Here is a 27,203-nt window from a genome sequence, read left to right as displayed (position 1 = left end):
TAGGTCAAATCCAGCATCCGAAGCAAGTGTGGTAGTGTCTATCCCTAGATGAATCATCCAAGCAAGTTTGGTCCAGGTAGGGCTAATAGTTACTTGGATATGGACCTGCTCCAAAAACTTTAATCTGGTCACTCATCTGGAAAATGTAGGTCAGATCCAGCATCCGAAGCAAGTGTGGTAGTGTCCGTCCCTAGATGCATCATCCATGCAAGTTTGGTCCAGGTAGGGCTTATAGTTACTTGGGTATGGACCTGCTCCAAAAACTTTAACCTGGTCACTCATCTGGAAAATCTAGGTCAGATCCAGCATCTGATGCAAGTGTGGTAGTGCCCATCCCTAGATGCATCATCCATGCAAGTTTGGTCCAGGTAGGGCTTATAGTTACTTGGGTATGGACCTGCTCCAAAAACTTTAACCTGGTCACTTATCTGGAAAATCTAGGTCAGATCCAGCATCCAAAGCAACTGTGGTAGTGTCCATCCCTAGATCCATCATCCATGCAAGTTTGGTCAAGGTAGGGTTTTTAGTTACTTGGGAATGGACCTGCTCCAAAATCTTTAACCGGGATGCCGACACCGATGCCGGGGGTATAGCATAAGCTCATCTCGACTTCATCGAGGTGAGCTAAAAATATATGCATATTGTTCATTTCTTAGCCTACATGTAGGAAAAACTTTTGACAGATCAATATATTCAATTACTCAGCAACAATATTTACTTGGACTAATTTTGACCAAACTACAACTTAATTTGACATTTTTGACATTAAAGCACACATGAGTCAATACAGAATCTTTTTTATCTTTAGTTAAGGGAAGTAAATCTGACTTGGATTTCAATACAACTCCTAATTTATATAAAAGACAACAAATTTGTGGATTTGCACATTTATTAATAGCAACCTAATCAGCTGTTTCAAAATCTTAATATGCAATACTTATTGAAAGTTATTAAAACTTTCACAACTAGAACATGACGTAGTGATGACAAGAAGCCACTGTTAACTACAGTATCTGTGATACATATCCTACACACACACTGCAGAGGTCAAGCCTGAATTCTCACTAATAGTTGAAACTGTTGGCTTATATCTAGGATGGAACACCCCCATCCCACCCCTCCCCCATTTCCCAACTTCCTTTTAATTGACACTGCCTTTCCAGTGATTTATTTTTTTTTCCATAGCAATTTGAAAACATTCTTATTTACAAATGGAATAAAGAAACTTTACAAATTTTTTGAAACCCAAAATTAAGATTTTTGTAAAAAGAGATGATATTATTCAGGGCTCTCGATTGTATATATTTGGGGCTGTTCAAAGGCCCCATTCCCAATTCAAAAAAGGCACCTTTTTTCACAATTGAATGTGTTAATTTTCCCAATCTCTCACTTCCCCAAATATTAAAGAACGTTTAGTAAGATATATATAGTTACTAAACTTGTAATTCATATTTCTCTGCATTACAAAACAGAAATTTAGTTGATAACCACCACCAGAAACTCAATATATCATAAATTTAATGCATAATGTCTAGTTATGATTTTCCCCAAATTACCCAAAAGGTCGCTAATTTTCCTAATTTTTACGACCCTGTCCCCAGTCCCAAAAAGTGGTGTGAGAGCCCTGTTATGTTAAAAGATAGGGTTGCCATAGTAACAAAACAAGCTGGCTCTCGGCAGTGGTGACAAAATGAGGGTGTGACAACATGTTAACATCAGTCAGCAATGATGACGTTATAATTCTTATTCTCCTCTTAGAAGTACAAGCACTGTGATATGCTAAATATTGACAACCTAAAAACAGCTTCTTAAAACTACAACAACCAAAAAAAAAAATGCAAAGAAAATGCCTTTGTTAACCAACCTAACATCTCAATTAATTTTAAAATGCCTTAAAATGAACACGATCAAGTATAACAGTTCATATTTATGGTCTTTCTGCGATCGCAACATTTAGAGGCAGAATTCATAACTCTTGATTATGATAATAGGAAAATGTAGCCAAAATCATAAAAAGTAATCAGATACAAAATTGTAAATAGAATCTGAAGACTATAAAATGTTGTCAAATCACAGACTGTCGAAATACAAATGTCAGATCATGAAATGTAAAATCAAAACAATGCTTAGGCAGCTTAAATACAGTCTATTCTAATACCTAGACTTACCAAATTAACAATCAAAATTATGAGGTGGCACTCTGCTGCAGTTTTATGATGGTGGTGATGAGTGGTGGTCTATGCATATCATGTATAAAGTATGTACTGTATAATGCCTGATAATGAAGAAATTTCAAAATGTACAACTCTGTAATATGTTAATCAAATGTAAATAAGAATCTGTCAACAAGGTTTTATTTGTTTATTTTTTCTTGGATTTCCTTTTTTATATCTTTTGTGTGTGTGTGTGTGTGGGGGGGGGGGGGGGGGGGGCAATTTTTCAAAACATTTCCTAGGAAATACATAAAAATTCAGAATTTCTTCTCAATAAATCTCACTTAATTTAAGTTTTTTTTTATGTAACTGTTGAAATATTTGTTTTTTTATGTTGAAAAAAAAGTATGTGAGTAAACATTCAAAAATGAAAAAAAGGAATAATTTTCCAACATGTAGCCACTATTGCACATAAATGTTTGCTATATATGTTAATGGGTAAATAACAGCACCTTAATACTCAGAATAGAAGATATTGCACACCAGCGTAAACTCAACACAGATCATAATAGAGAGTTTAAAGCACTGAGACTCAGGAGTCAAAAACATGTCTTACCATCAAGTATCATTTGCATACAAGCTTTGAAAAAAAAAGAAACTTTAAAAGACTTCTGACAACATGAAGTAAAAAACAAAGGTTTATATTAACACTAGGGATAAAGCTAAGTTTATATAACAATGCTTCACTGACACATCTAGTCCTGAGACTGGGTTCCTTCTGACAACTCAGTCTCATACACTGTACCACTGTTGTAACAACCCTAGTCCATTACAATGTCAGACATTACACTGAACAAGAGTTTTATCATATGCACCAAGGAAAAAAAAAAGCTTAAAAATACAAAACATTTTTTGTTTCAAATAAATTACATTACAAATTGTGTACAATAATATATCAAATCAACAAAACATCTGTAAATACATGTAAATGTAACTGTGATAGTTTTGTTTTGTGTACGTGTCTGATACAATTAAGCACCATGTGCTCATGTTTGTATGTGTGTTTAGTCTTTACCCACTTTGTAATCTGTATGTCATTCATTTGTATATGCACGCCTAATTTGTATGGAGAGCACTAACAGACACTGCCTGTTGCCCAATCCATTCAAATGTTTATAAATAAATATTGTTTACAAAACAAAGCAATAATCAATAAAAAAAAATATCTGTCTGGTTTCTTTTTGCTAGATTTTTGTCACACACATACAAAAGAATTTTTTTCAGTATTAATTATTGATTTTATGTATATAACTCCATCAGAAAAACATCATACTAATATTGCTAATAGTAGTTTTTAGAATACTGGGCTCACTGTACATTTAAATCATACCAAAATAGGTAAATGTGTGAAATCACACATAAATCTGACTGGAAAACAAGTCTCAAAAAAAACTACCTTATAGATTCTTACAACAATATGCAGAGTTTGTAAAGTTAAAGAAAAATTATATGCAAAATTTGTACTGCTTCAATGTATACAAGAAAACTTCTTTTGCCATTAGTACTAATTGCTATTATTAAAGTTACTTAAAATAACTAAAAACATTGGAACAAAGTGTAATGCCATACTGTGTTGTACCCTTTATCAAAGCAATGAATGAAGAATGATATAAATATTGTACTCGTTGTAGTCTGACAGCCATAAATACATGTACAGCATAGAAAACTAACTGCTCTAAAAACTTTTTAGAAAAATCAGATCATTATCAAGTCAACATTAAGAAAATATCATGAATCAGGACCTTAAATAAGCAGATAATAATGATATAAATGAAATTATAAATTTGTCGGACATCCAAATGCAGAAATTGTAATTACAAATTCGACAAATTCATTATCCATCACAATGAAAAAGTAACAAATGTAAACATCTGGTGATGCTCAACATAATGAAATGTATGAGATAATAAATATTAAAAGGCAAATATTGAGCCATTATTTATAGAAGGAGGTAATTCCATAAAACACAGTATATTTACAATCCTCATACAATTATACACTTTGTTTATGTACATATAAATGAGAACCGGGAAATTCTTAATTTGTTTTCAAAACAACAAATTTAATTAATAAACATATGTGTACAAATACATGTATCTGGCACCTTTTCTAGTACTGATTTTCTTCGATCCAACCTTTTATTTTCTTTGGAAGAGGAAGCTGCTGAATATGGTCATAGCGTGTGTACTGGCGAATAACAAAACGACATAAATACTGTAGAGAACGCACTTGAGTAAATCGTGAAACAGGTTTTGTCAGCCTCACAGGGAATGATGGAGCACCAGGGGACCTTGATCGTGAATAACAGAAAATGCCCGTTTGAGAGTCATTCATCGAATGTTCTATCAAATCCACTATAGAGGGATACCCCTCTGTCTCAGGCTGAGCATAAAAGCTAAACATTCCATTGCAATGTTCGATGCGTGTGTGCCATGTCCGGCCATAAGATCTAAAACTTAAACTTAGCAGGTATCGTTCATCAGAACTGTCCCGAACAAGGAAAGCACCGTTTTGTTGATTGGCAAGTTTATCCTCTGCCTCCACTCGTGTTATAGGGCCCCAGTACCATCCAAACTTTGAAAGTCGAAATAGTTCCTGCGTCAAATTCCAGACTTTGGGTGCCTCTCGTTCCTCATCACAATCAGTAAAAGTTGTGGCTCTTGTCACCTCAGTTCTAGCTTCCAGATATGGAAAAGACATTTTCTCTGGACAAATATTACCCTCTTTCAAACTACCATTTTTTACAACACATTCCTTTGGTAGCTGGTCACTCTTACATTTTTCTGTCACTTGAAATCGAGCCATATCTTTAGTCTTACAGCTTGCTTTGTCTTTTTTCACATTCATATCATATGCATCAGTATTATTCTGTATGTCACACAGTTTTTGGAAACTGTTTGAGGTAATATTCAGATCTAAGCTATCACAACTATGAGACGACGAGTTGGATTTGGAAGAGTGATCAGGTGGCTTCCATTTATTCTTGCGTTTTTTCGTATCACGCTTTGAAGGCACAGTCATGTAATGGTCCTCGATATGGTCGCTCTCGTGGCCGTCATCACTTTTACGGCGGAGATTCGTAGTCAGACGGCGTTTGAAACTCTTCAGCAACCCTATCTTCTCTTTTTTCCTTACCTCATGAGTGGATTCTGGAGGCGATGGAGTGTTGGTTTCAGATGTTGAATCTCCATCAACCATTCCAGATCCATCTTCGGGCGAACTTCGTCGATGACGGTGTAACGAAAGCTTTACACTTTTAAACGTAATACGCTTCATCATCTGTGAGTCAAATGTGGTGTCATGGTTACTGAAAAATCCAAAATATTTGCAAAATTACGTCAATACTGACTTTCGCTGGGTGATACCCAAGTTGTGAGCAATTCGCGCATGCGTTTTACCTACATCCGGTTACTTCGCAGAAAAAATATTTTCGTCAGAAACTTGTTAGACAGTTTATGCAAATGGTCATTTACAGATGGTCAATAATGCTAGACTCCAATATTGCTCACATTTCTTAACAAATCAAATGTTACAGGAGAATAATTCTTTAATCACATTTCAAGCAAAAACGTAAGGTTTTACTAAATCACGAAAACCCAACACAGTGGTGAACACTATTTCGGGGCAGGCTAATCATGCTACATGTAATACATATACTAGTATTGCATCTCACAATATTCAATTCAATTCAATTAGTTTATTTACAAATTAAGGGCCCTCATGGGGCAAAAAGAAAGTACACTGTAAATTAACATTTATATATAGTCATATACCATGTAATACAATATATACATACACACAAGATAGAAAGAGTTGCATGATTGATAGGAGAATAAGCATTGTTAAATGACCCTCTGCTCAAAATTTCACAATTTTTTTTAAACTTCCCAACAATTGATTTTCATCAAGAGCTATAGCATCAGCTTCGAATGGAAAACAGTATGAGGTATGAAGCGCTGCTTATTTTTTCAGAGATGATTTTATGTCAGATCATGATATGAAGAAATTTTAACACAGAGGATAGAAAGAGTAATAATTTATTATCACAACATAAAATTAAAATTGTGAGGTGTGTAAGAAAATAATAACAGTTGTTGAATATTTCTGGATTTTGATATAAATTTGCATCATTTTAAAATATACATCAATCCATGCATCCATTAAAAAATAATCCATTGGCATTAATATGTTTGCAGCAAGCGCTATCATTTTAACGATGCAATGTTCATCTTGAACATGTTGAATCCGTCCCATTGTACATTGTTGTATACGTGACATAGAACAATGCTGCAGATGTGGTTTTTATACAAGAATTTATATCTGTGCGAAATATAATCCTTTTCAGACTGAATAAAAGAGGTTTCTGTAAATTTCTTTCACTCTTCAGGGGGACCGATCCTCTGATAAGAGAGATAACTTTCTAAGTAAAAAATACGAATACTATACTCATAGTTTTCATCATCAGAGTTTCATTATCGAAACCTTGAAGTAGTCAATTCGACCAAACCTTACATAAGATGGAAACTTTAGCTTCTATTTCCTTTGCCTAAACTTTTCAAAGTAATTGTTTTATTATGTTTAATAAATAGCATTTAAATCCAGTATTAAAAGCCTTATAAATTGAATAAGTTCTATCTTTTTAAGGACCATTTTAAAAATTGTTTAATATTTCAAGTACCAAATGTAGAATATTTATTAGTATTACATTTTTTTCAATGAAAAAATATTTATAAGAAAGATAATTCTTGCTAACAGATGTATTCTTTTCTTAAAACTATATACAACATTGTGATATTCTGACTTAGGAAGCAGCGCTTTATTATGTTTTCTGATATGAATTTAATAGATATGATACTATGTTCTCTAGTGAAGAAAAAATTAAAGGAAGCAATTTCTAAACAATATATACCGTGGAAGATTAAAATAACAACTGATACAGACTCACATGTACATTCATTTTTATTAATTTTCCACCCAAATTGCGCCTTCTCGACGCATTTAACTCTCTTGAAAGTACAAAAGCTCCCCTTTCAGCCCCCTTCGATTTATTATCATTACTTTAAACAATATTTTGTTCAGATTAATCTGAATTGTCATTAATTTATTATCATTGAATATAAGTCCCCCTTTTTTCGTGTATATTTTTTTTCTCTCGATTTAGTATGGAAATTTTCATTTAAAGACCGATTACCCTCCCTACCTCTTCAATTTTTATTGCAGTACGGTCAAACTCACTGTCATAAAAAATGTAGAAAGGAGAGATGTTTCCTACACGTACCCCCCCCCCCCACCCCCCGAAATAGGATTGTTCAGTTTGTTAAGAACTTTATTTTTCTATTTGCCTTTAGTTTCGGAGACTTTTCTGTTTGCTTGTCCATTATTTTCTGGCTGCACCCCTCTTCCTCCTGTAAAAAATGGTATACTTCCTGTCTGAACACATTTTCAAGAGGAGAATGAATAACAGCACTTGACAATAATGCATACTAGTATGTGTGAAGAGCAAATTCTCTATTTTTGCAAATTAACCAACTTATGTCCATGATTTTTACTTATTTCTTTCGTGTATTAGTTAATTTTAGGTTTGATTATTTTGCGGTTGTTGGAGCGTAATTTCGTTGAGGCACAAAACTCAAATGTTGATAAAGGTACAATAAATAATTTTTTTTTTTAAAAAAACAGACCCCCCCCCCCCAAAAAAAAAAAAAAAAATTATATGAATAAAAATAGTTATAATGCAATACGAACCTAAGCCCATTTAGGACCTATAAAGATTTTTTTTTCTGAATTCGTTATAACAAATTTTGAAATTCGTTTAAACGAATTTAATCTGTTATAACAATTTTTTGAATTTCTTATAACGAATATAAATCTGCCATAGAAAAATTTGTTGAATTCGTTATGTCAATTAAATGAAAAAAAAAACTTGTAACGAATTAAATTCGTTAAATGGAGTTCGACATTTAAGGTATATAGAAAAATAAATATTTATGAATTCGATATATCGAATTTTAGAATTCGATCTGTTATGACAAATTTTTAACTTCTGCATTGGTATAATTGGCTGGCCTTTATCAAAATTATGAAATTCATGTCCTCTGACTGGAGCCCAGATGATCATAAATTGAAAATTTGCATATACTCTTTGTTACTAGACATCTTGCACACGGGCTTTTGGCATAACTACAGTGTCAGTGTATACATTTGTAATGAATTATTGGTTATATCATATACCCAAATTGTGAAATTCATGCCTATGGGTCCAGAATTTAGGCCTCGGGAAAGGAATGTTTGTCGTATATTGACAATGTATAAAACCATTGAAAATTGTTGAATTGAACAACGAGCTTACTGGAGAAGATTTGTTCAAGAGTCATTGACATTAGAACAGAACCATCTTCTGATGTCTGCATGGTAATCCAGTATGACTGAAAATCTAATATTAGGCGACTGCCAATTCAGTTTTTAGATTCGAACTCTGGAATGTCACGTGGCAACCTGTGTATATTGCATAACAAGCCCGTAGGCAGCAAACTCAGTGGGGGGGGGGGGGGCACAGCCATAGATTTTCAGTTGACAGTTGAGGGGGCACTACCAGAAATTTCCTGACAAGCAAAAAAAAGGTTATCAACTACCAAAAATTCCTTGACAAGAAAAAAAAGGCTTATAAGTGGGTCTATGGCAAATTCCTCCAAAATAATCTGAAAAAATAACCAACGGACTTATAAGCGAAAAGACTTGTAAGAAAGTATATACAGTAACACATGAAAATGAAGGCAAGCAGGTTCTCCAAAATAAATCGTCTAAGTAAATGTACTGTCTATTAGAAAAAAAAACCAAGACCTTTGTGATCATACACTATAAATGTATTTATAAACATTGTATAATACAAAGATACAACTAATCAAACAAAGCCATGACCTCTATTTTATAATAAATAGGGCTTTTAAAATGGACCCTCCCATTTAATTGCATAAATGTACATACATGTATTAAAACAGATTTTGTTTTGTGGTATGACTGAAAGCAGGGGGATTACAAAAACAATATAATACAGCAAACTGCACAAAAGTAAGGTTTAACAATGGCACTGTATCAGTTCAGTATCTTCATGGTAAGGTATAAATAGGAAGCAAAACACACACATTGTCAACGAGAGAGGGTCACACATACACTTCTCAGCGGGCACTAATCAGACGACATATTTACAGTCTTTACAAACTGCTAGTCCCTTGCGTAAAATCAATACACATGTGCAATATCATTCAACAGATTTCTTTTATATAACTTCTGAAAAAAACTCAAATATGATGTACAGTGAAGAATTTTTTAGGCAAAATAAAACACAATAACAATGGATGTGAATAAAAGCATAATGAATGATCATGTTTTGTACTTAATCCTAATAAATGTGCCTTTATACAGTTAATTATAAATCACTAAAACATTTTATTCAATTCATAAGCACAACTTCTGTGATCTAAGACCTGTGTATTGCAAATAATGGTCATTTAATGTTTAAGCTTATCTTGATAATATGAAAGGAAGATATTTTATGGTTTTTGATAAATACATATCCACATCTGATCTAGTCTACATACATATACAGTATTCCAATGCAGATTGTTTTTATGCAATGAATAATGAACACATGACAACTCTATTCAACCCCTCTCCCCTTTTTAATGAGTATACATGTATATGTATAAACAGATACTTTGCTTCTTTAACAAACATGATTGCTACCTTTAAAATATTTACAACAGCGGTTTATGGACATTGTAGATGCACTTCCAAATACAAAAACAAGAGGTATTGTGAGCACTGAGCTCACAAAATGATACCACCTGCTCCCATATGTGTCCATTTCTTGCAATGGGAATCTCCAAATATCTTTCCGATCAGAACATACAATAAGAGGTGCACAATGGCACTATCTAATAAAAATTTGGTTAAAGCTTCATCAAATTGCATTCATTGGTGAAAGATGGCTACTCCAAAGTATGGATGTACAGATGAAAGGATACCCCCAATGTTATATTGGGTATCTCCCCTTTTCAAAAGACTAATTGCCTTATACTTGTCTTTTAATCCAATAAACTATATTTTACTATGGAAGCATTTTGTTTCTTTTTAACTGGGCAATAACAAATCTCTCTCTCTCTCTCTCTCTCCCTCTCTCTCTCTCTCACCCATAGTTTTAAAAACTTATGATTAATAATTGATGCAATAAACCGGTATTCTGACAGAAGCAATGATTCAAAATCAAGAAGATGATGAGTTCCTTCCCTTTTATAATCTCTAAGCTGAACCCTGCTTTTTTAATAGTGAGCTTTGTGTCTTTGATTGCTTCAGAAAGTTATCCACCAGGAAGTTGAATTCTCTGTGGTAACGAATGTGAAGGTTATGTTTCCCCTCTGGTAACATGTACAATCTATAAAAATACATACAATAGTATAATAAGGAAAGTATATACTTAAAAACCTTGGGGAAAAAATATATAAAAAAAAAATATACATGTACGCTACATATAAAAGAGTGTTTGAAAAGTGATTCTCATTTATTTGTTTCATATCTTTTACATTTATATAGGTCACTCTGCTCTGAGGCAGTTACTATCCATTCTTTATCTGATTAATAAGATGTGTGTTATTCTGATGTGAATAGAAGGTGGGTATTGGGGAGATCATTCTAACCTACTTGCCTTAATCTTTTATATGTTATGATGAAGGTAATCTGGATATTCTACCTACCTTGATCCTTTGATGTTATGATGAAGATAGTCTGGACATCCTTCCTACCTACCTTGATCCTTTGATGTTATTAAGGTAGTCTGGACATCCTTCCTACCTTGATCCTATGATGTTATTAAGGTAGTCTGGACATTCTTCCTACCTACCTTGATCCTTTGATGTTATTAAGGTAGTCTGGACATCCTTCCTACCTTGATCCTATGATGTTATTAAGGTAGTCTGGACATTCTTCCTACCTACCTTGATCCTTTGATGTTATTAAGGTAGTCTGGACATCCTTCCTACCTACCTTGATCCTTTGATGTTATTAAGGTAGTCTGGGCATCCTTCCTACCTACCTTGATCCTTTGATGTTATTAAGGTAGTCGGGACATTCTTCCTACCTACCTTGATCCTTTGATGTTATTAAGGTAGTCTGGACATTCTTCCTACCTACCTTGATCCTTTGATGTTATTAAGGTAGTCTGGACATCCTTCCTACCTTGATCCTATGATGTTATGATGAAGGTAATCTGGATATTCGTCCTACCTACCTTGATCCTTTGATGTTATGATGAAGGTAATCTGGACATTCTTCCTACCTACCTTGATCCTTTGATGTTATGATGAAGATAATCTGGATAATCCTTCCTACCTACCTTGATCCTTTGATGTTATGATGAAGGTAATCTGGATGTTCCAATGGTACAAGAGGGTCTTTGATTCCATGTATAATAAGAGTCCTTGCTCTTATTCTTTTTAAATCATCTTTACAAATATTTCCTGGAAAATAACAACACTTGATTGGAAAATAGGACAAGAATTTCCTCTTACCATATTTTAAGGTACTGTAGATCACAGAATTTTTGTGACACCTTATTTTCTTGAGATAGTTATTTGACATTTTATTACCTAAATAAATTTTCACGAATTTTTGTAATTTTTGTATATCTTGAACAATGCAAATACATACAAAGATAATATTTTCATTTGTAGGGAATCTCGTGTAATTATGCTAAAACAGAGTTCTTGCAAATAAAAAGTGATTTACAGTAACATTGTCTATGTTATGATTTAGGAACAATGATAATAAGACCCAACTGGACTTGAAGGTCACTTGAATATCAGGAAAATTCTCTAGGAATTAGCCAATTCTTATATTATATATAAATTGTTTCTCTGACAGAAAAAATAAATCCAAAAAACTGCACTTAATATAAATTGTCCATGATCTTGTTAAAATGACCTTGCACACTTTTTATCGTGAATGAAATTAAAATTATACCTGCATTTTCTGTAGAAAATGGCACATCGCTAGTGACCTTAACTGTGTATTAGTCAGCTATTCTTTTGTATTACATGACAATTACTTGGTGCTAAAATTTATTCCTGTGTACAGTTTGCGCATTGTTTTGATGCTGTATTTCGCTAGAGTTGATGCCATCACCCATCTGAAAATTAGTTCCCATCAGATTTTTTTTGGGGGGGGGGGGGGGGGGGTTAATTGTGTCATTATGAGAAGCACCATGGAACCTTTGTAAAAAAATTTGTAAATTCATCTGTAAAACAACTTTTCTGGCCCCATGATTGTAGAGAGATTGTACAAATGAACCCCCCATTTCAATTTCTTATTCATCTCCTCCAGGATAGAGCAATCATTTCAATGAACCTAATTTCCTCAACCGTCAATGATTTATGGCAAGTTTAGCATCAACACCTGGTCAAGAGATCAAAATTTAAAAATCTAACAAAAGCACACGGCAAAAATAAAAAAGATTACAGATGATGGTCAGTCTAAGATTAAAAATGCTCACTTTGGAATGAAGGTGCAGAAATCATCCCTCTGCTCACTCATATAAATTCTTTCCTTAATGCTTCTGATTATCCAAAAGAAATCTGATTTATAGTTAATTGCAAGGCATAATTTGACAGAAATGACCTGTTACCTTGACAATTTTAAAAAGGAATAATATTGGTAGTCATTTATACCAGGTAGAGTTATCTCTCTTATCAAAGGAATGATGAACCTTAAAATCATACAAAAGACCCTAGTACTATCATTTCATCATAGGATGTTAGTATAAGCTGCACAAAATTTAGTTTCTTACCATTTCTCTTGTCAAAATATGCCTGGTAAGCATCGACCCAGTTGGACCATTGCTCACGAAAATATTTCTCTCCATACAGAGCCATGAACGGAGCTCGCATGCCTTCACTCCAGGTATTAATGTCACGAATACCTGAAAATCACTCAAAATCTAAAGTCAACACAGCAAGGAGGAACATAATCACAATTGTAAAGAAGCATCACTGGTCTAATGAAGAAGTGCTTTACAATATCAAACCACTTTACCATTAAAGATGAGCATGTCCTGCTCTGTGATATAGGCATTGGCACCCCAGATGACGAGGTTTTTCACGAGGGCACTATTCTGTGCAGCCAGAATCATCCCTGTAATTCCCCCATCACTCCAGCCCATCACTGATACTGCCTTTAGTCCTAGTTTCTACAACAGCAACACATTTAGTAACTTATTAATGTACAGGATATACAGTCTACTTGGTAAGCTAAGAGGCTCTCTTTATCCCCCATTGTAGACAGCTAAACATTTAACTGCATTCAGTCTTATTAGGTCTTCCGTTTTCAACGGAAGACCTATAGTGATTCTACTGTTTCTTCTTCTTATTATTTTTCATTTTTATTTTTTTGACCTTTTCAAATCACAATATCTCAAAAACTGCCCATTTATTTTCAGCCAAATTTTCAGGAATAATGTGTTATCTCATGCCATTTTGAAATATTGAAAAAGTTCGGAAAAATTTACTTCCGGTCGGGAATTATTACGATTTTTCACTTTTTCCACTAAAAATCTAGTCCATGAATGTTCTCAGAAACTGTTAAAGGTAGGAGTCTGAAACTTTCAGGTATGATAGAATTTGGTTTGTAGATGTGTGATGGAAACATTTCGTGTGTTGTCGTCACTTCCGGTCGTCACAGGAAGTGATTTAAAAAGGGTAATTTTTTAAAACTTTTTTGTTTTTCATTATTTTTTTATGATGTTGATAGGCTAAATAAAGAGTCTTACAAGAATGCTAAATATGTAGTTTGTTTAAAAATCGATTAACACATACTCTAAATATTTACCATTTTTCAATTTTAAGCGATGGTGTTTGATAGCGTAATGGTTAGCATCTTGAATTTTCACGTGGGCGATCGGGATTCAATGCAAAGAATATCCGAATTTTTTTCTCACTTTTTGGGGCTCAAATATAAGATTTTATCTTTAAAGAGGAGGGGGGGGGCTATGTCGTTCGACGTCAGAGCAGCGGTGTTTGACGACACAATATCAGCGTGTCTTTTTACTCCCTCATAAAGAGTTTGCAGTTGAATTTTGCACTAATTAATGTGCATAGATGCAATTGTGATATGACAAAACGAGGAAAACATGTTGGTACAAATGTATATGTAGCTAGATACCTATGCAATTGTATCATAAATTGGAGAGTTGCCGAATTGTATTTTGAAAGTAGAATTTGTTACTTTCTCATGTTGATTAAATAACATATAGCAATTTCAAATGAGAGAAAAATAAACTTTAATGATATTTTTCTTTGATTTTAGTAGGGCAATATTCCTTTATAGATGCAAGTTACTGAGCATAATAGGTATCAGATTCCTTGAGCGTCATATATGGCGAGACGTGTTTTGTTGCGAAACATTCCAATCTTTTCATTAATGTGTTACTAATTGGAATAATCCACTTTGGGGGTAAACAGGAATATAAAATGTGTAAGAAAACTTAGCGCTGCATTTATGTTACTTGTCCGTATACGGTATGTTATATGTAGTGTGATAAATATACATTCCTAGTCTAGAAAATCAGGCTATAGCAACATATTTTTGCTAAAAATTTCATTGAAGCTATCACGTACACTTATTCAATTGAAAACACATTCCAAAGAAAAGGCGTGAAGATTTACTCGTGACGTTTGGCGCGAAATAATTATCTTGACCCGCCTTTCACAAATGGTCTGATGCAGATGTGTAGAAGTACAGAAAAAGATTACACGGACATGTCTGAATTTGGAATTGCATAGAATAAGAAGTTGAATGCATAAAGAATAAAGGAAGTAAACACAATAGTTTTTTTTTTTTTAGTTTTTATCAGTAACAGATTATTTTCTCTGCTATCAGTTATTGTTAAAACTCAAGTAACAAATCTGATGTAAATCTATTAGTACTTGCACAAAATTTAGCTGGCTAGTTTTCATCCTATAATTCCACACTATAAGAAAAAAAGATTAACCTGCTTGACACTCGTTACTTCAGGGAATGAGTGCAAGGTAAACATCGGTGATGGCTGGTACATTGCGCTAGTGTAGTGGTTTCAATATTAAAGAACAAGGTTTACTTAGGGCCTTTTTTGGCCCTGTGAATTTCAGAAAAACTGAAACTGCTTGGTTTTAGTTGACAATGCATTAAATATCATTTAGACCTTTGATGACTGCGTATCTATCAAAACTGACGTAATGTTCTGGCTAGCCAATGCATTATGATGTCATGATATGCGTCATTTTCCTCATATCCTGAAAAATTCTACAAAACAGCCAATTTTTTAAAGCTATTTTTCGATATTTAATATAGAACCTAACCTCTGATCTTAAATATGCAACTATTAAATGATAGAACTATTTCTGAGGATTACAAAACCTGTTTTATTTTTTAGATCAGAGGGTGCGCTCATATTATTTCTCCTCTGGAAAAGTACTCAAATACACTTGTTTTCTTAAAAATTCAAGAACATTGCAATTCCATGAAGCCTGTTTTCCAAGACCTTGGCTTTGAGGAGCAACTTTTTAATAAGAAATGAAAGCACTAAGTCTCTACTTTATCTTGATGTTTAAAATGGAACATAAAGTGTTAGTCAATAAATTGGTATATCTACAGGGCCATTTTATGCATAAATGAACCTAGCTCTTTTCGGGCAGCCAATCTTGGTTTAATTCCGACTATATCTGAATTTTTTGCTTAAATTTACGTTTTCATCTTTATCAATGATGTTGAACTTTTTTTTTCTCTTTGTGAATTTTGTGCTCTTTTTTTAATATATAAAAAATCTTGTTAGAGACCCATGTCAAATTTTAAGGTGTCTTTACAACGAGCAGATATAAATGTAATTTTACGTGCAAAGAATATCACAGTTAAGGATGGTTATTCGGACGGAAGACCTCTCGTTGCTAGCAACGAGTATCTAGTTACTATTTATTATTGTTCTTTTATCACGTTTACTTCTTTAGACAGTGAATATAGCTCATAGGATATCATTTTTCATATTGAGTTATCCACGGTTGTTATGTCACAATGGGTTTTGTGTAAATTTGATCAAGTCAAATACTGTTGACTTACATATACAAAACAGTGTAAAACATGTAATAGCTTTGTGTAAAACATGTGATAAAAAGAATCTCCCATGGTTTGTGATTTAGATATATTTTTTTATCCAACTTGTAATTGGCTCATTGTGTGTTTTTATCCCCTCGCCAAGGCTCGGGGATAAAAACGTACAACCCCTTGGATAAATAGAGGATATTCAATGTTTTGTAGTTGGATATGGAATTCAATGCCATATCCAACTACAAAACATTGAATTTTCTGTTTATTACATTTTCTTTTTCTCTTTGCCTCTGTCTTTTCTTAACACAGTGTCAGAGGCTGTGATATCATAATTGAGCAGTTGAGACGTCATAGCTTAGCAGTTGTGAGATTGAAAAAACATTGTAACATGGATTTTAGCAACATATTTAGGAAGAAATTGGCAGTTTTAGCTCTATCAAGTTGGGCCAAACAAAAAAAATATGTGTGGTTCCGGTTACACTTCCAAAAAAATTAGGGAAGGTAGGTAGGGATTTTTTTTTTTTTTTTTTTTTAACAAAATGATTTTCTTAATTTTTTCTAAATAATACCTATCACTGCTTTGCAAATGGCATTTAGATGTGGTGTGATAATATACTAGTCAATATTGGTAGGGGACACCTACATGCTAGCTTGCTTTGGATTTAACACTATTAAACACTTGCACTATGTTTTGCAAGGAGGCCGTCATTGCTGAAACTAAAACTTAAACTGGATCCATTGATGGAAATCGGGGGAAATTCCGGAAAAAATATGAAAATTGCCCAAAAAAAAGTTTAGGGTCGGGGGTATAAAATAGGGAAGGTCGGGTAACCGGAACCACACATATTTTTTTATTTGGCCTTGGTTTAGTTACTGCATTCATCTCTGTCTTAAGACAGGCCAAAAATTATTTTTTACTGACTTTGATATCCTTTCATACTGTGACAGAATATCACTTTTGTATCCTTTCACACTGTGAGAGAATATCACTTTTATTCAATAAATAAATCACAGTATTTCACTGTTGAAAATGTAACAAAACATCCTATCTAACCACAATCCATAGGAGATCATATATTTCTGTTCTGATGAACTTACCATACATAGCCCATTAGCATCATCAGCATCCCGCTGTAAGAACTCCAATGGCCATGTCCTCTGGGGAGGAATACTTTTACCGTACCCCCGAGGATCAAATGCTATCAGGGTGTAGTCCTTCTTATTGAAGTCTGACAGCTGTTTAGAAAAGTCTGTCCTGGTAGATCCTGAAATAGTCAATAATTCAACAAAAAATAAATTTAGTTAATTTAAATTCATTAAATAAGATTTATTATGTGTGCTATATAAATCTATACTGAAAAAGTCTAACATTTCCAATGTTTTACTGAGCGACCTACCAAAAATATTGATTTAGACCACAGAGCGAGATATGGACCTGTCGATGAGAATCAGCTATATCTTATTTGCAGCGGACCCCTAAAACAAAACTGTTTGCTTTTGGCCTAACGGCCTCTGGCAAACAGTTTGGTTTTTGGGTCCAACAAAATGTGTGATGCCCTTGAATCCAGTCAATAAATGTATATTATTAAATCCTGGAATAAGCACATCTAATTGTTTAGCAATAAATGGAGAGTTGTCTTTCTTATCAAGCTAACAGAGCATGATAAGCAACTAAACATGCTGATGGAATTTAGGAATGCTAGCCTGTTACATCTTTTGTGCGAAGTACCAAACACAGTTAAAGGGAGGTTATCTGTTTGAGACTGAATCTCTTTTAACTGTTTTCCTTCTTTAATTTGACACCTGGCAAATTAACCTTGTTGGAGTCTAAAGGTCTCCATGGGGGGAAAGGGGGGGGGTGTCAGGAAAACAGACGCTCATGGGCCACAACATTCACCTGAGTCTTAGTCGTTCTCTTTATGACAAGTTAATATGTACACACAGATGAAACAGCTTGATGTAAATAAAGCAGGTGTTGACTTCACTGCTCCTTATCTCCTAAAACTTTTAGCTAGTGTCACTGGTAAATCAGTCACTCTGGTATTTTCCCATCAAAGTTGAAACAAGCAAAAGTCACCCCTGTATATAAAAGGATAACAAAGCAGACCCTGGTATTGAACTACTGTCCCATTTCTATACTACCAACATTATCCAAACTAATTGAAAAGCACATAGCAATGAGATTTTACCTCAACCTTTGACCTCATTAAAAAATCTCAGTCAGCACTCACTAAACTAACGGATGCTTGGTTGCAAGGCATGCTATGGATCAAGGTAATCTCATAGACATATCATTTTTGAATTTCAGCAAAGCTTTTGATTTAATCAATCATGACATTCCTGTAGAGAAATGGAAGAAACTGATTCATTGGTCTCACTCATATTTGAATGACAGGACCCAATGTTTTAAACTTGGCACATATTCTTCTGATGTCTTACCTGTCACATCAGGTGTACAGGCTACAGGAGACAATTCTGTAGATCCCTTAATTTACGCAAGGAATTAATTATCACGTAATTTCGCGAGAAACACCACTGGCAAAATAAAATTACTCGCTTTTATTTCCATGCAAAATCCCTTGATCAACCGTCCACTCACGAATTATTGTCTCACGATTTGATGTTTAAGAGCCATTTTGTGATAATAAGTACCCGGCGCGAAAAAATAAGGAATCTACAGTATTAGGTCCCTTGCTGTTTTTCTTATATATCAATAACTTTCCATAACCTGTCAGTCATTCAAATATTGATATGTTTGCTGATGATGCCACTTTGTATTTTGTACCAATAATATGTGTATATTGATATTGATATGTTTGCTGATGATACCACTTTGTATTTTGTACCAATAATATGTGTATATTGATATGTTTGCTGATGATGCCACTTTGTATTTTGTACCAATAATATGTGTATTGATATTGATATGTTTGCTGATGATGCCACTTTGTATTTTGTACCAATAATATGTGTATTGATATTGATATGTTTGCTGATGATGCCACTTTGTATTTTTGTACCAATAATATGTGTATTGATAATGATATGTTTGCTGATGATGCCACTTTGTATTTTTGTACCAATAATATGTGTATATTGATAATGATATGTTTGCTAATGATGCCACTTTGTATTTTGTACCAATAATATGTGTATACTGATATGTTTGCTGATGATACCACTTTGTATTTTGTACCAATAATATGTGTACATTGATATGTTTGCTGATGATGCCACTTTGTATTTTGTACCAATAATATGTGTATTGATATTGATATGTTTGCTGATGATACCACTTTGTATTTTGTACCAATAATATGTGTATTGATATTGATATGTTTGCTGATGATGCCACTTTGTATTTTGTACCAATAATATGTGTATATTGATATGTTTGCTGATGATACCACTTTGTATTTTGTACCAATAATATGTGTATTGATATTGATATGTTTGCTGATGATGCCACTTTGTATTTTGTACCAATAATATGTGTATATTGATATGTTTGCTGATGATACCACTTTGTATTTTGTACCAATAATATGTGTATTGATATTGATATGTTTGCTGATGATGCCACTTTGTATTTTGTACCAATAATATGTGTATTGATATTGATATGTTTGCTGATGATACCACTTTGTATTTTGTACCAATAATATGTGTATATTGATATGTTTGCTGATGATGCCACTATGTATTTTGTACCAATAATATGTGTACTGATATTGATATGTTTGCTGATGATGCCACTTTGTATTTCGTACCAATAATATGTGCATATTGATATGTTTGCTGATGATGCCACTTTGTATTTTGTACCAATAATATGTGTATATTGATATGTTTGCTGATGATGCCACTTTGTATTTTGTACCAATAATATGTGTATAATGATATGTTTGCTGATGATACCACTTTGTATTTTGTACCAATAATATGTGTATAATGATATGTTTGCTGATGATACCACTTTGTATTTTGTACCAATAATATGTGTATATTGATATGTTTGCTGATGATGCCACTTTGTATTTTGTACCAATAATATGTGTATATTGATATGTTTGCTGATGATGCCACTTTGTATTTTGTACCAATAATATGTGTATTGATATTGATATGTTTGCTGATGATGCCACTTTGTATTTTGTACCAATAATATGTGTATATTGATATGTTTGCTGATGATACCACTTTGTATTTTGTACCAATAATATGTGTATAATGATATGTTTGCTGATGATGCCACTTTGTATTTTGTACCAATAATATGTGTATTGATATTGATATGTTTGCTGATGATGCCACTTTGTATTTTGTACCAATAATATGTGTATATTGATATGTTTGCTGATGATGCCACTATGTATTTTGTACCAATAATATGTGTACTGATATTGATATGTTTGCTGATGATGCCACTTTGTATTTTGTACCAATAATATGTGTATATTGATATGTTTGCTGATGATACCACTTTGTATTTTGTACCAATAATATGTGTATATTGATATGTTTGCTGATGATACCACTTTGTATTTTGTACCAATAATATGTGTATAATGATATGTTTGCTGATGATACCACTTTGTATTTTGTACCAATAATATGTGTATATTGATATGTTTGCTGATGATGCCACTTTGTATTTTGTACCAATAATATGTGTATATTGATATGTTTGCTGATGATGCCACTTTGTATTTTGTACCAATAATATGTGTATTGATATTGATATGTTTGCTGATGATGCCACTTTGTATTTTGTACCAATAATATGTGTATATTGATATGTTTGCTGATGATACCACTTTGTATTTTGTACCAATAATATGTGTATAATGATATGTTTGCTGATGATGCCACTTTGTATTTTGTACCAATAATATGTGTATTGATATTGATATGTTTGCTGATGATGCCACTTTGTATTTTGTACCAATAATATGTGTATATTGATATGTTTGCTGATGATGCCACTATGTATTTTGTACCAATAATATGTGTACTGATATTGATATGTTTGCTGATGATGCCACTTTGTATTTTGTACCAATAATATGTGTATATTGATATGTTTGCTGATGATACCACTTTGTATTTTGTACCAATAATATGTGTATATTGATATGTTTGCTGATGATACCACTTTGTATTTTGTACCAATAATATGTGTATAATGATATGTTTGCTGATGATACCACTTTGTATTTTGTACCAATAATATGTGTATTGATAATGATATGTTTGCTGATGATGCCACTTTGTATTTTGTACCAATAATATGTGTATTGATAATGATATGTTTGCTGATGATGCCACTTTGTATTTTGTACCAATAATATGTGTATTGATATTGATATGTTTGCTGATGATGCCACTTTGTATTTTGTACCAATAATATGTGTATTGATAATGATATGTTTGCTGATGATGCCACTTTGTATTTTGTACCAATAATATGTGTATTGATATTGATATGTTTGCTGATGATGCCACTTTGTATTTTGTACCAATAATATGTGTATATTGATATGTTTGCTGATGATACCACTTTGTATTTTGTACCAATAATATGTGTATATTGATATGTTTGCTGATGATACCACTTTGTATTTTGTACCAATAATATGTGTATAATGATATGTTTGCTGATGATACCACTTTGTATTTTGTACCAATAATATGTGTATTGATATTGATATGTTTGCTGATGATGCCACTTTGTATTTTGTACCAATAATATGTGTATAATGATATGTTTGCTGATGATGCCATTTTGTATTTTGTACCAATAATATGTGTATTGATATTGATATGTTTGCTGATGATGCCACTTTGTATTTTGTACCAATAATATGTGTATTGATATTGATATGTTTGCTGATGATGCCACTTTGTATTTGTACCAATAATATGTGTATATTGATATGTTTGCTGATGATACCACTTTGTATTTTGTACCAATAATATGTGTATATTGATATGTTTGCTGATGATACCACTTTGTATTTTGTACCAATAATATGTGTATAATGATATGTTTGCTGATGATACCACTTTGTATTTTGTACCAATAATATGTGTATTGATAATGATATGTTTGCTGATGATGCCACTTTGTATTTTGTACCAATAATATGTGTATATTGATATGTTTGCTGATGATGCCACTTTGTATTTTGTACCAATAATATGTGTATTGATAATGATATGTTTGCTGATGATACCACTTTGTATTTTGTACCAATAATATGTGTATATTGATATGTTTGCTGATGATGCCACTTTGTATTTTGTACCAATAATATGTGTATTGATATTGATATGTTTGCTGATGATACCACTTTGTATTTTGTACCAATAATATGTGTATATTGATATGTTTGCTGATGATGCCACTTTGTATTTTGTACCAATAATATGTGTATTGATATTGATATGTTTGCTGATGATACCACTTTGTATTTTGTACCAATAATATGTGTATATTGATATGTTTGCTGATGATACCACTTTGTATTTTGTACCAATAATATGTGTATTGATAATGATATGTTTGCTGATGATGCCACTTTGTATTTTGTACCAATAATATGTGTATATTGATATGTTTGCTGATGATACCACTTTGTATTTTGTACCAATAATATGTGTATAATGATATGTTTGCTGATGATACCACTTTGTATTTTGTACCAATAATATGTGTATAATGATATGTTTGCTGATGATGCCACTTTGTATTTTGTACCAATAATATGTGTATTGATATTGATATGTTTGCTGATGATGCCACTTTGTATTTTGTACCAATAATATGTGTATTGATAATGATATGTTTGCTGATGATGCCACTTTGTATTTTGTACCAATAATATGTGTATTGAAGCAGCTGTAAATCTGTAGCTCGCTGGTCTGAAAAATTTAGATGGACGACCAGAGAGCTACAGTGCCATCCATTGAAAAAAGTGCATATCTATTGTACACAAAAAAGTGTGCTGTTCCTTGGTTTATTTCTTATATATTTATTATTATACCACGTATTCCTCACATATTTACTACTTCCAAAACAAAACTGTATGTACAAGTCATGCACAAGGCGCATTGGACAGAATTGTCTTACCAACCAAAATGGCAGTATAAATAGAAATTTTGAATGGTCTCAATTTCAGGCCCAGGAGGGCTAATAACAATGGTTTTGGGAATGTTTTGTTGTGGAAGTAGTAAATGAATATGAAAGAACACACATTAGTTATATTTTGAGAAGGTGGCTTAAATACCCGGTATATGGAAAAATAGAGAAACAGCACATTTTTGTGTGTGCAATAAATACACACTTTTTTCAATGGGTGGTACTGTAGCTCCCTAGTCATCCATCCCTATTTTTTCAGACCAGCAAGCTACAGATCTGCAGCTACTCTAAATTTTGATTTAGAAAATATTGAAAAAAGGTAATTAGTAAAGCAAATCTTTTTAAAAGTTAATAAAATAAAATATTTTCTTATGTGAACACAGCAAAGAAAATCAAAATTAAACAATCTAATGCTGGGTTTGCATGTTTCAAATAAACAACTTGAAAATGTTGAAACTGAAAAACTAGTCAAACTTCATTATCTATAACTCAGTTGGACCAAGAAAAAATGTCGAGATATCCAAGGATTCAAGATATCCATGTAGGGTAAAATACTTAAAGAATAAGGAGTTGGACTTCTATTTTATCACTTTGACATATCCACGGTTTTCAAGACATCAGTGTTTGGGATACCGTAGTACAACTGTTCTAGGAGTTTGTATGGATCAGTCACAAAATTTTAATACCCATGTAGATCAGTTTGTAAATCTTAAACGTAGAAATTATTTACCTTAGGTAATATCAAGAAAATTCTTTCTCTGAAAACTGTTTTACAATGCTTTTATACTGGGTTAAAGCACCAAGTAGTTAAGGGAGAGAATTTATAAGCTCCAAGATCTTGTCACTAGAACAATACTTGATGGGGCCCTCTATGTTCCCTCAAAGCCATTATTTGAAAAGAACGAGACTGGCACATATCATGGAAAATGCCAGCAAAGCAATTGCTATTCACAACGCCATGTTCACTGAATAACATGTATTCGATTTTCTTAAATCAATTAATTAACACACTAAATATCACAAGTGCAAGAGTCATATTTGCCTTACTGAGAGCTCTTGTTAACAAATGTCACATGTGTGTGAATCATCTGGACTTACCTAGAATTCCTGTTAACAAATATACACACTAATTGTCACATGTGAGAATGAACTTTAATTTAACGTATGCAAGGCCAAGAGCTCCTGGTTATATACTCCCACTAGAGTCACATGGATTTAACCAAAACCTTCCTTTAACAAATACATGTACATGTACTAAATGTCATATGAGTAATAGTCATAATGAACTTTCGAAGAACTCTTGGTAACAAATACCAATACACACACTAAATGTCACATATGTACAAGATTCCTTTAAACTTACCAAGAGCTCCTGGTAACAAATACTAGTACACACACTGTTACATATGTACAAGACTCCTTTAAACTTACCAACAGCTCCTGGTAACAAATACTAGTACACACACTGTTACATATGTACAAGATTCCTTTAAACTTACCAACAGCTCCTGGTAACAAATACTAGTACACACACTGTTACATTATGTACAAGATTCCTTTAAACTTACCAACAGCTCCTGGTAACAAATACTAGTACACACACTGTTACATATGTACAAGATTCCTTTAAACTTACCAACAGCTCCTGGTAACAAATACTAGTACACACACTGTCACATACGTACAAAACTCCTTTAAACTTACCAACAGCTCCTGGTAACAAATACTAGTACACACACTAAATGTCACATATGTACAAGACTCCTTTAAACTTACCAAGAGCTCCTGGTAACAATAGAATAGTGTGTGGTCCATTTCCACTTGTTTCAAAATGAATTCGTGCTCCATTCACTGTAATTTTGTGTGATAAAATCCCACTGAATATAAAACGAATCAAATTTATGGGAAAATATTATATACTTAATACAATTGTGCATTTTTTTGCATGAAATTATTAAAGTTTCCCTAGAATAAGAAAGTACTGAAAAGGTTAAAAAGCAAAAAGCTCAATAATAAGTAGTCTCTGTTAGGCAGAATATCAGTTTTTTTTTTTCAGAAATCACAAAATTGAAGCTGCAATCATTCTCAGAACGACTTTACAGGTCCCCAGAGAAACATGCTAAAATATAGTATCACCATAGGTGACTTCAATATATATGAGATTGCATGAGCGATCAAAAAAGATAAAAAGTACAAAGTTTTTGGTCTATTTTTACCACAAAATCGAATTCCATGGTTAAAAGTTAAGTTTAAAACTTTGTTTTTAAATGAAGTTTTAAACCTCGTTCTCTGAAAAAAATTAATAAATATTGTTTATTCATTGAAAAATCGACAAAAAATAATTGTCAACAAAGCAGGTGCGGCACATGCTTTTTGCTTGTTTCTTTCATACTTAGCCATTTTTTTCATGTACCGGGTAGACAAACCAATGAGATGCCATTGAAGCTGAATTAAGATCTTGCAAAAAATACAGAAGCAACTGAATTTTTTAATTTATCTAAAAGAACGAGTCACTAGCCCTCTCTAGGATATGCTAGGACTAACCCGAATCTCCCAGACATATGCTAAACTAACCCTAATCAGTCGAATACTTGTGTAAGGACTAACCCTAATCTCTTAGATTGGTGCATGACTAACCCTTACAAGTCGAGTAGTGTGCAAGAGTTAGGTATCAGTTGAGTGACGTAAATCTTACACATAGTGCAACGAGCACATGGATCTGGAGACAGGTAAAGTAAAGTCTACCCATCATCCTCCTTGAAATTATGAACATCCTTACACTGCTGATAAATCATGTTCTTTGCTTTAGGGAAAAAAAAAACACAATGAAAGAAGAGAAAACATTTTTATTAGGGCTGAAACAATTCACTGAAATATCGATATTGTTCAATATTACTGCTCGGTTCAATGTTCAATTCACTATCTCAAGTCGGTTCGGTACGTGTTTTTATGATTAGGTTTGGTTACTCCTTGAAATAGATCGGGTTCAACCTCATTTTAATAGTTTGACACACGAGGGAGAAAACTGGACCTCGAAAATTGTGACGGAGAAAGTTTCAGAGCAGACTGCCACTGCTAGTATTGACACGAAGTGTTCTTTTAATCTACAGAAGCACAAGTAGTGCGACTTTATTGTATCAGGGCCTGGGAAGGGGCCGGGCTGCGCCATATCCGCATACTGTCGAAAAATGGCGCAATGAAATAATGGTGTGCTGCGCCATGCGGCGTGCCCCACAAAATGCGGGCACGCACATTTTATTACTTTGTAAGCTCATCGCAGTCGGTGCTATCGGTATTCTTCATCGAAGTTAGATGGAATCTGTGATTATCATATAATAAAATCAGAACCATCATTCGGCATTTTGACATCCACTGGCAAAGAAACATGGTTTTCTTTCCATGTGGTTCGTAAGTGTCAAGTTGTTTTCGACAGTTGATCACAGCTTTACAAAAGTCACGCACATGGAAAATATACCTTACAATGTAAAACCTTACCACCGAAGTCTACTTATATTGGTCTGTCCCGTGATCTCTAAATCGGCATAGTTAAAAAATTGTGCTTTTGGTTTAAATATAATTTTTCTAGACACAAGTTGATTAGAATCTAGATGACGAATGATTGAAGTTCTTAGAAATGGAAAAATCATTTCCACTAGTCAATGTCATATGACTTGTCAATTCCTATCGCATTTTTCTTTTTTATTTTCCTAAATTTTGCTGTCAGA

At 33.1% G+C, this 27,203-nt stretch overlaps 2 protein-coding genes across 3 annotated transcripts in view; both read right to left on the bottom strand.

Moving 5' to 3' along the window:
- Positions 1–871: 871 nt before the first annotated feature.
- LOC133175552 (uncharacterized) lies at positions 872–5,599 on the bottom strand. Its single transcript, XM_061310673.1, has one exon. It carries the CDS (start codon positions 5,490–5,492, stop codon positions 4,323–4,325), a length of 1,170 nt encoding a protein of 389 aa, XP_061166657.1. The 5' UTR covers positions 5,493–5,599; the 3' UTR covers positions 872–4,322.
- Positions 5,600–9,054: 3,455 nt separating this feature from the next.
- LOC133175440 (valacyclovir hydrolase-like) overlaps positions 9,055–27,203 on the bottom strand; it is a 59,556-nt gene continuing 41,407 nt past the window's right edge. For both annotated transcript variants that reach the window (XM_061310546.1, XM_061310545.1), the window contains exons 3-8: positions 25,255–25,355; positions 17,436–17,602; positions 13,296–13,449; positions 13,051–13,182; positions 11,602–11,725; positions 9,055–10,644 (exon numbers count right to left, since the gene is read on the bottom strand). In XM_061310546.1, coding sequence (XP_061166530.1) covers positions 10,512–10,644; positions 11,602–11,725; positions 13,051–13,182; positions 13,296–13,449; positions 17,436–17,602; positions 25,255–25,355 — 811 coding nt within the window. In that variant the 3' untranslated portion in view covers positions 9,055–10,511. The remainder of the gene's footprint in view (positions 10,645–11,601; positions 11,726–13,050; positions 13,183–13,295; positions 13,450–17,435; positions 17,603–25,254; positions 25,356–27,203) is intronic.

Source organism: Saccostrea echinata, unplaced genomic scaffold, assembly GCF_033153115.1.
Source record: "Saccostrea echinata isolate AGI-Se365-2 ecotype Australia unplaced genomic scaffold, CSIRO_AGI_Sech_v1 ptg000062l, whole genome shotgun sequence".
Classification (NCBI taxonomy): domain Eukaryota; kingdom Metazoa; phylum Mollusca; class Bivalvia; order Ostreida; family Ostreidae; genus Saccostrea; species Saccostrea echinata.
This window is presented reverse-complemented; position numbering and strand designations above follow the sequence as displayed.

Excerpts from the sequence above, each read along its gene's own strand:
- LOC133175552 (XM_061310673.1), bottom strand. The coding sequence starts at position 5,492 with ATGATGAAGCGTATTACGTTTAAAAGTGTAAAGCTTTCGTTACACCGT.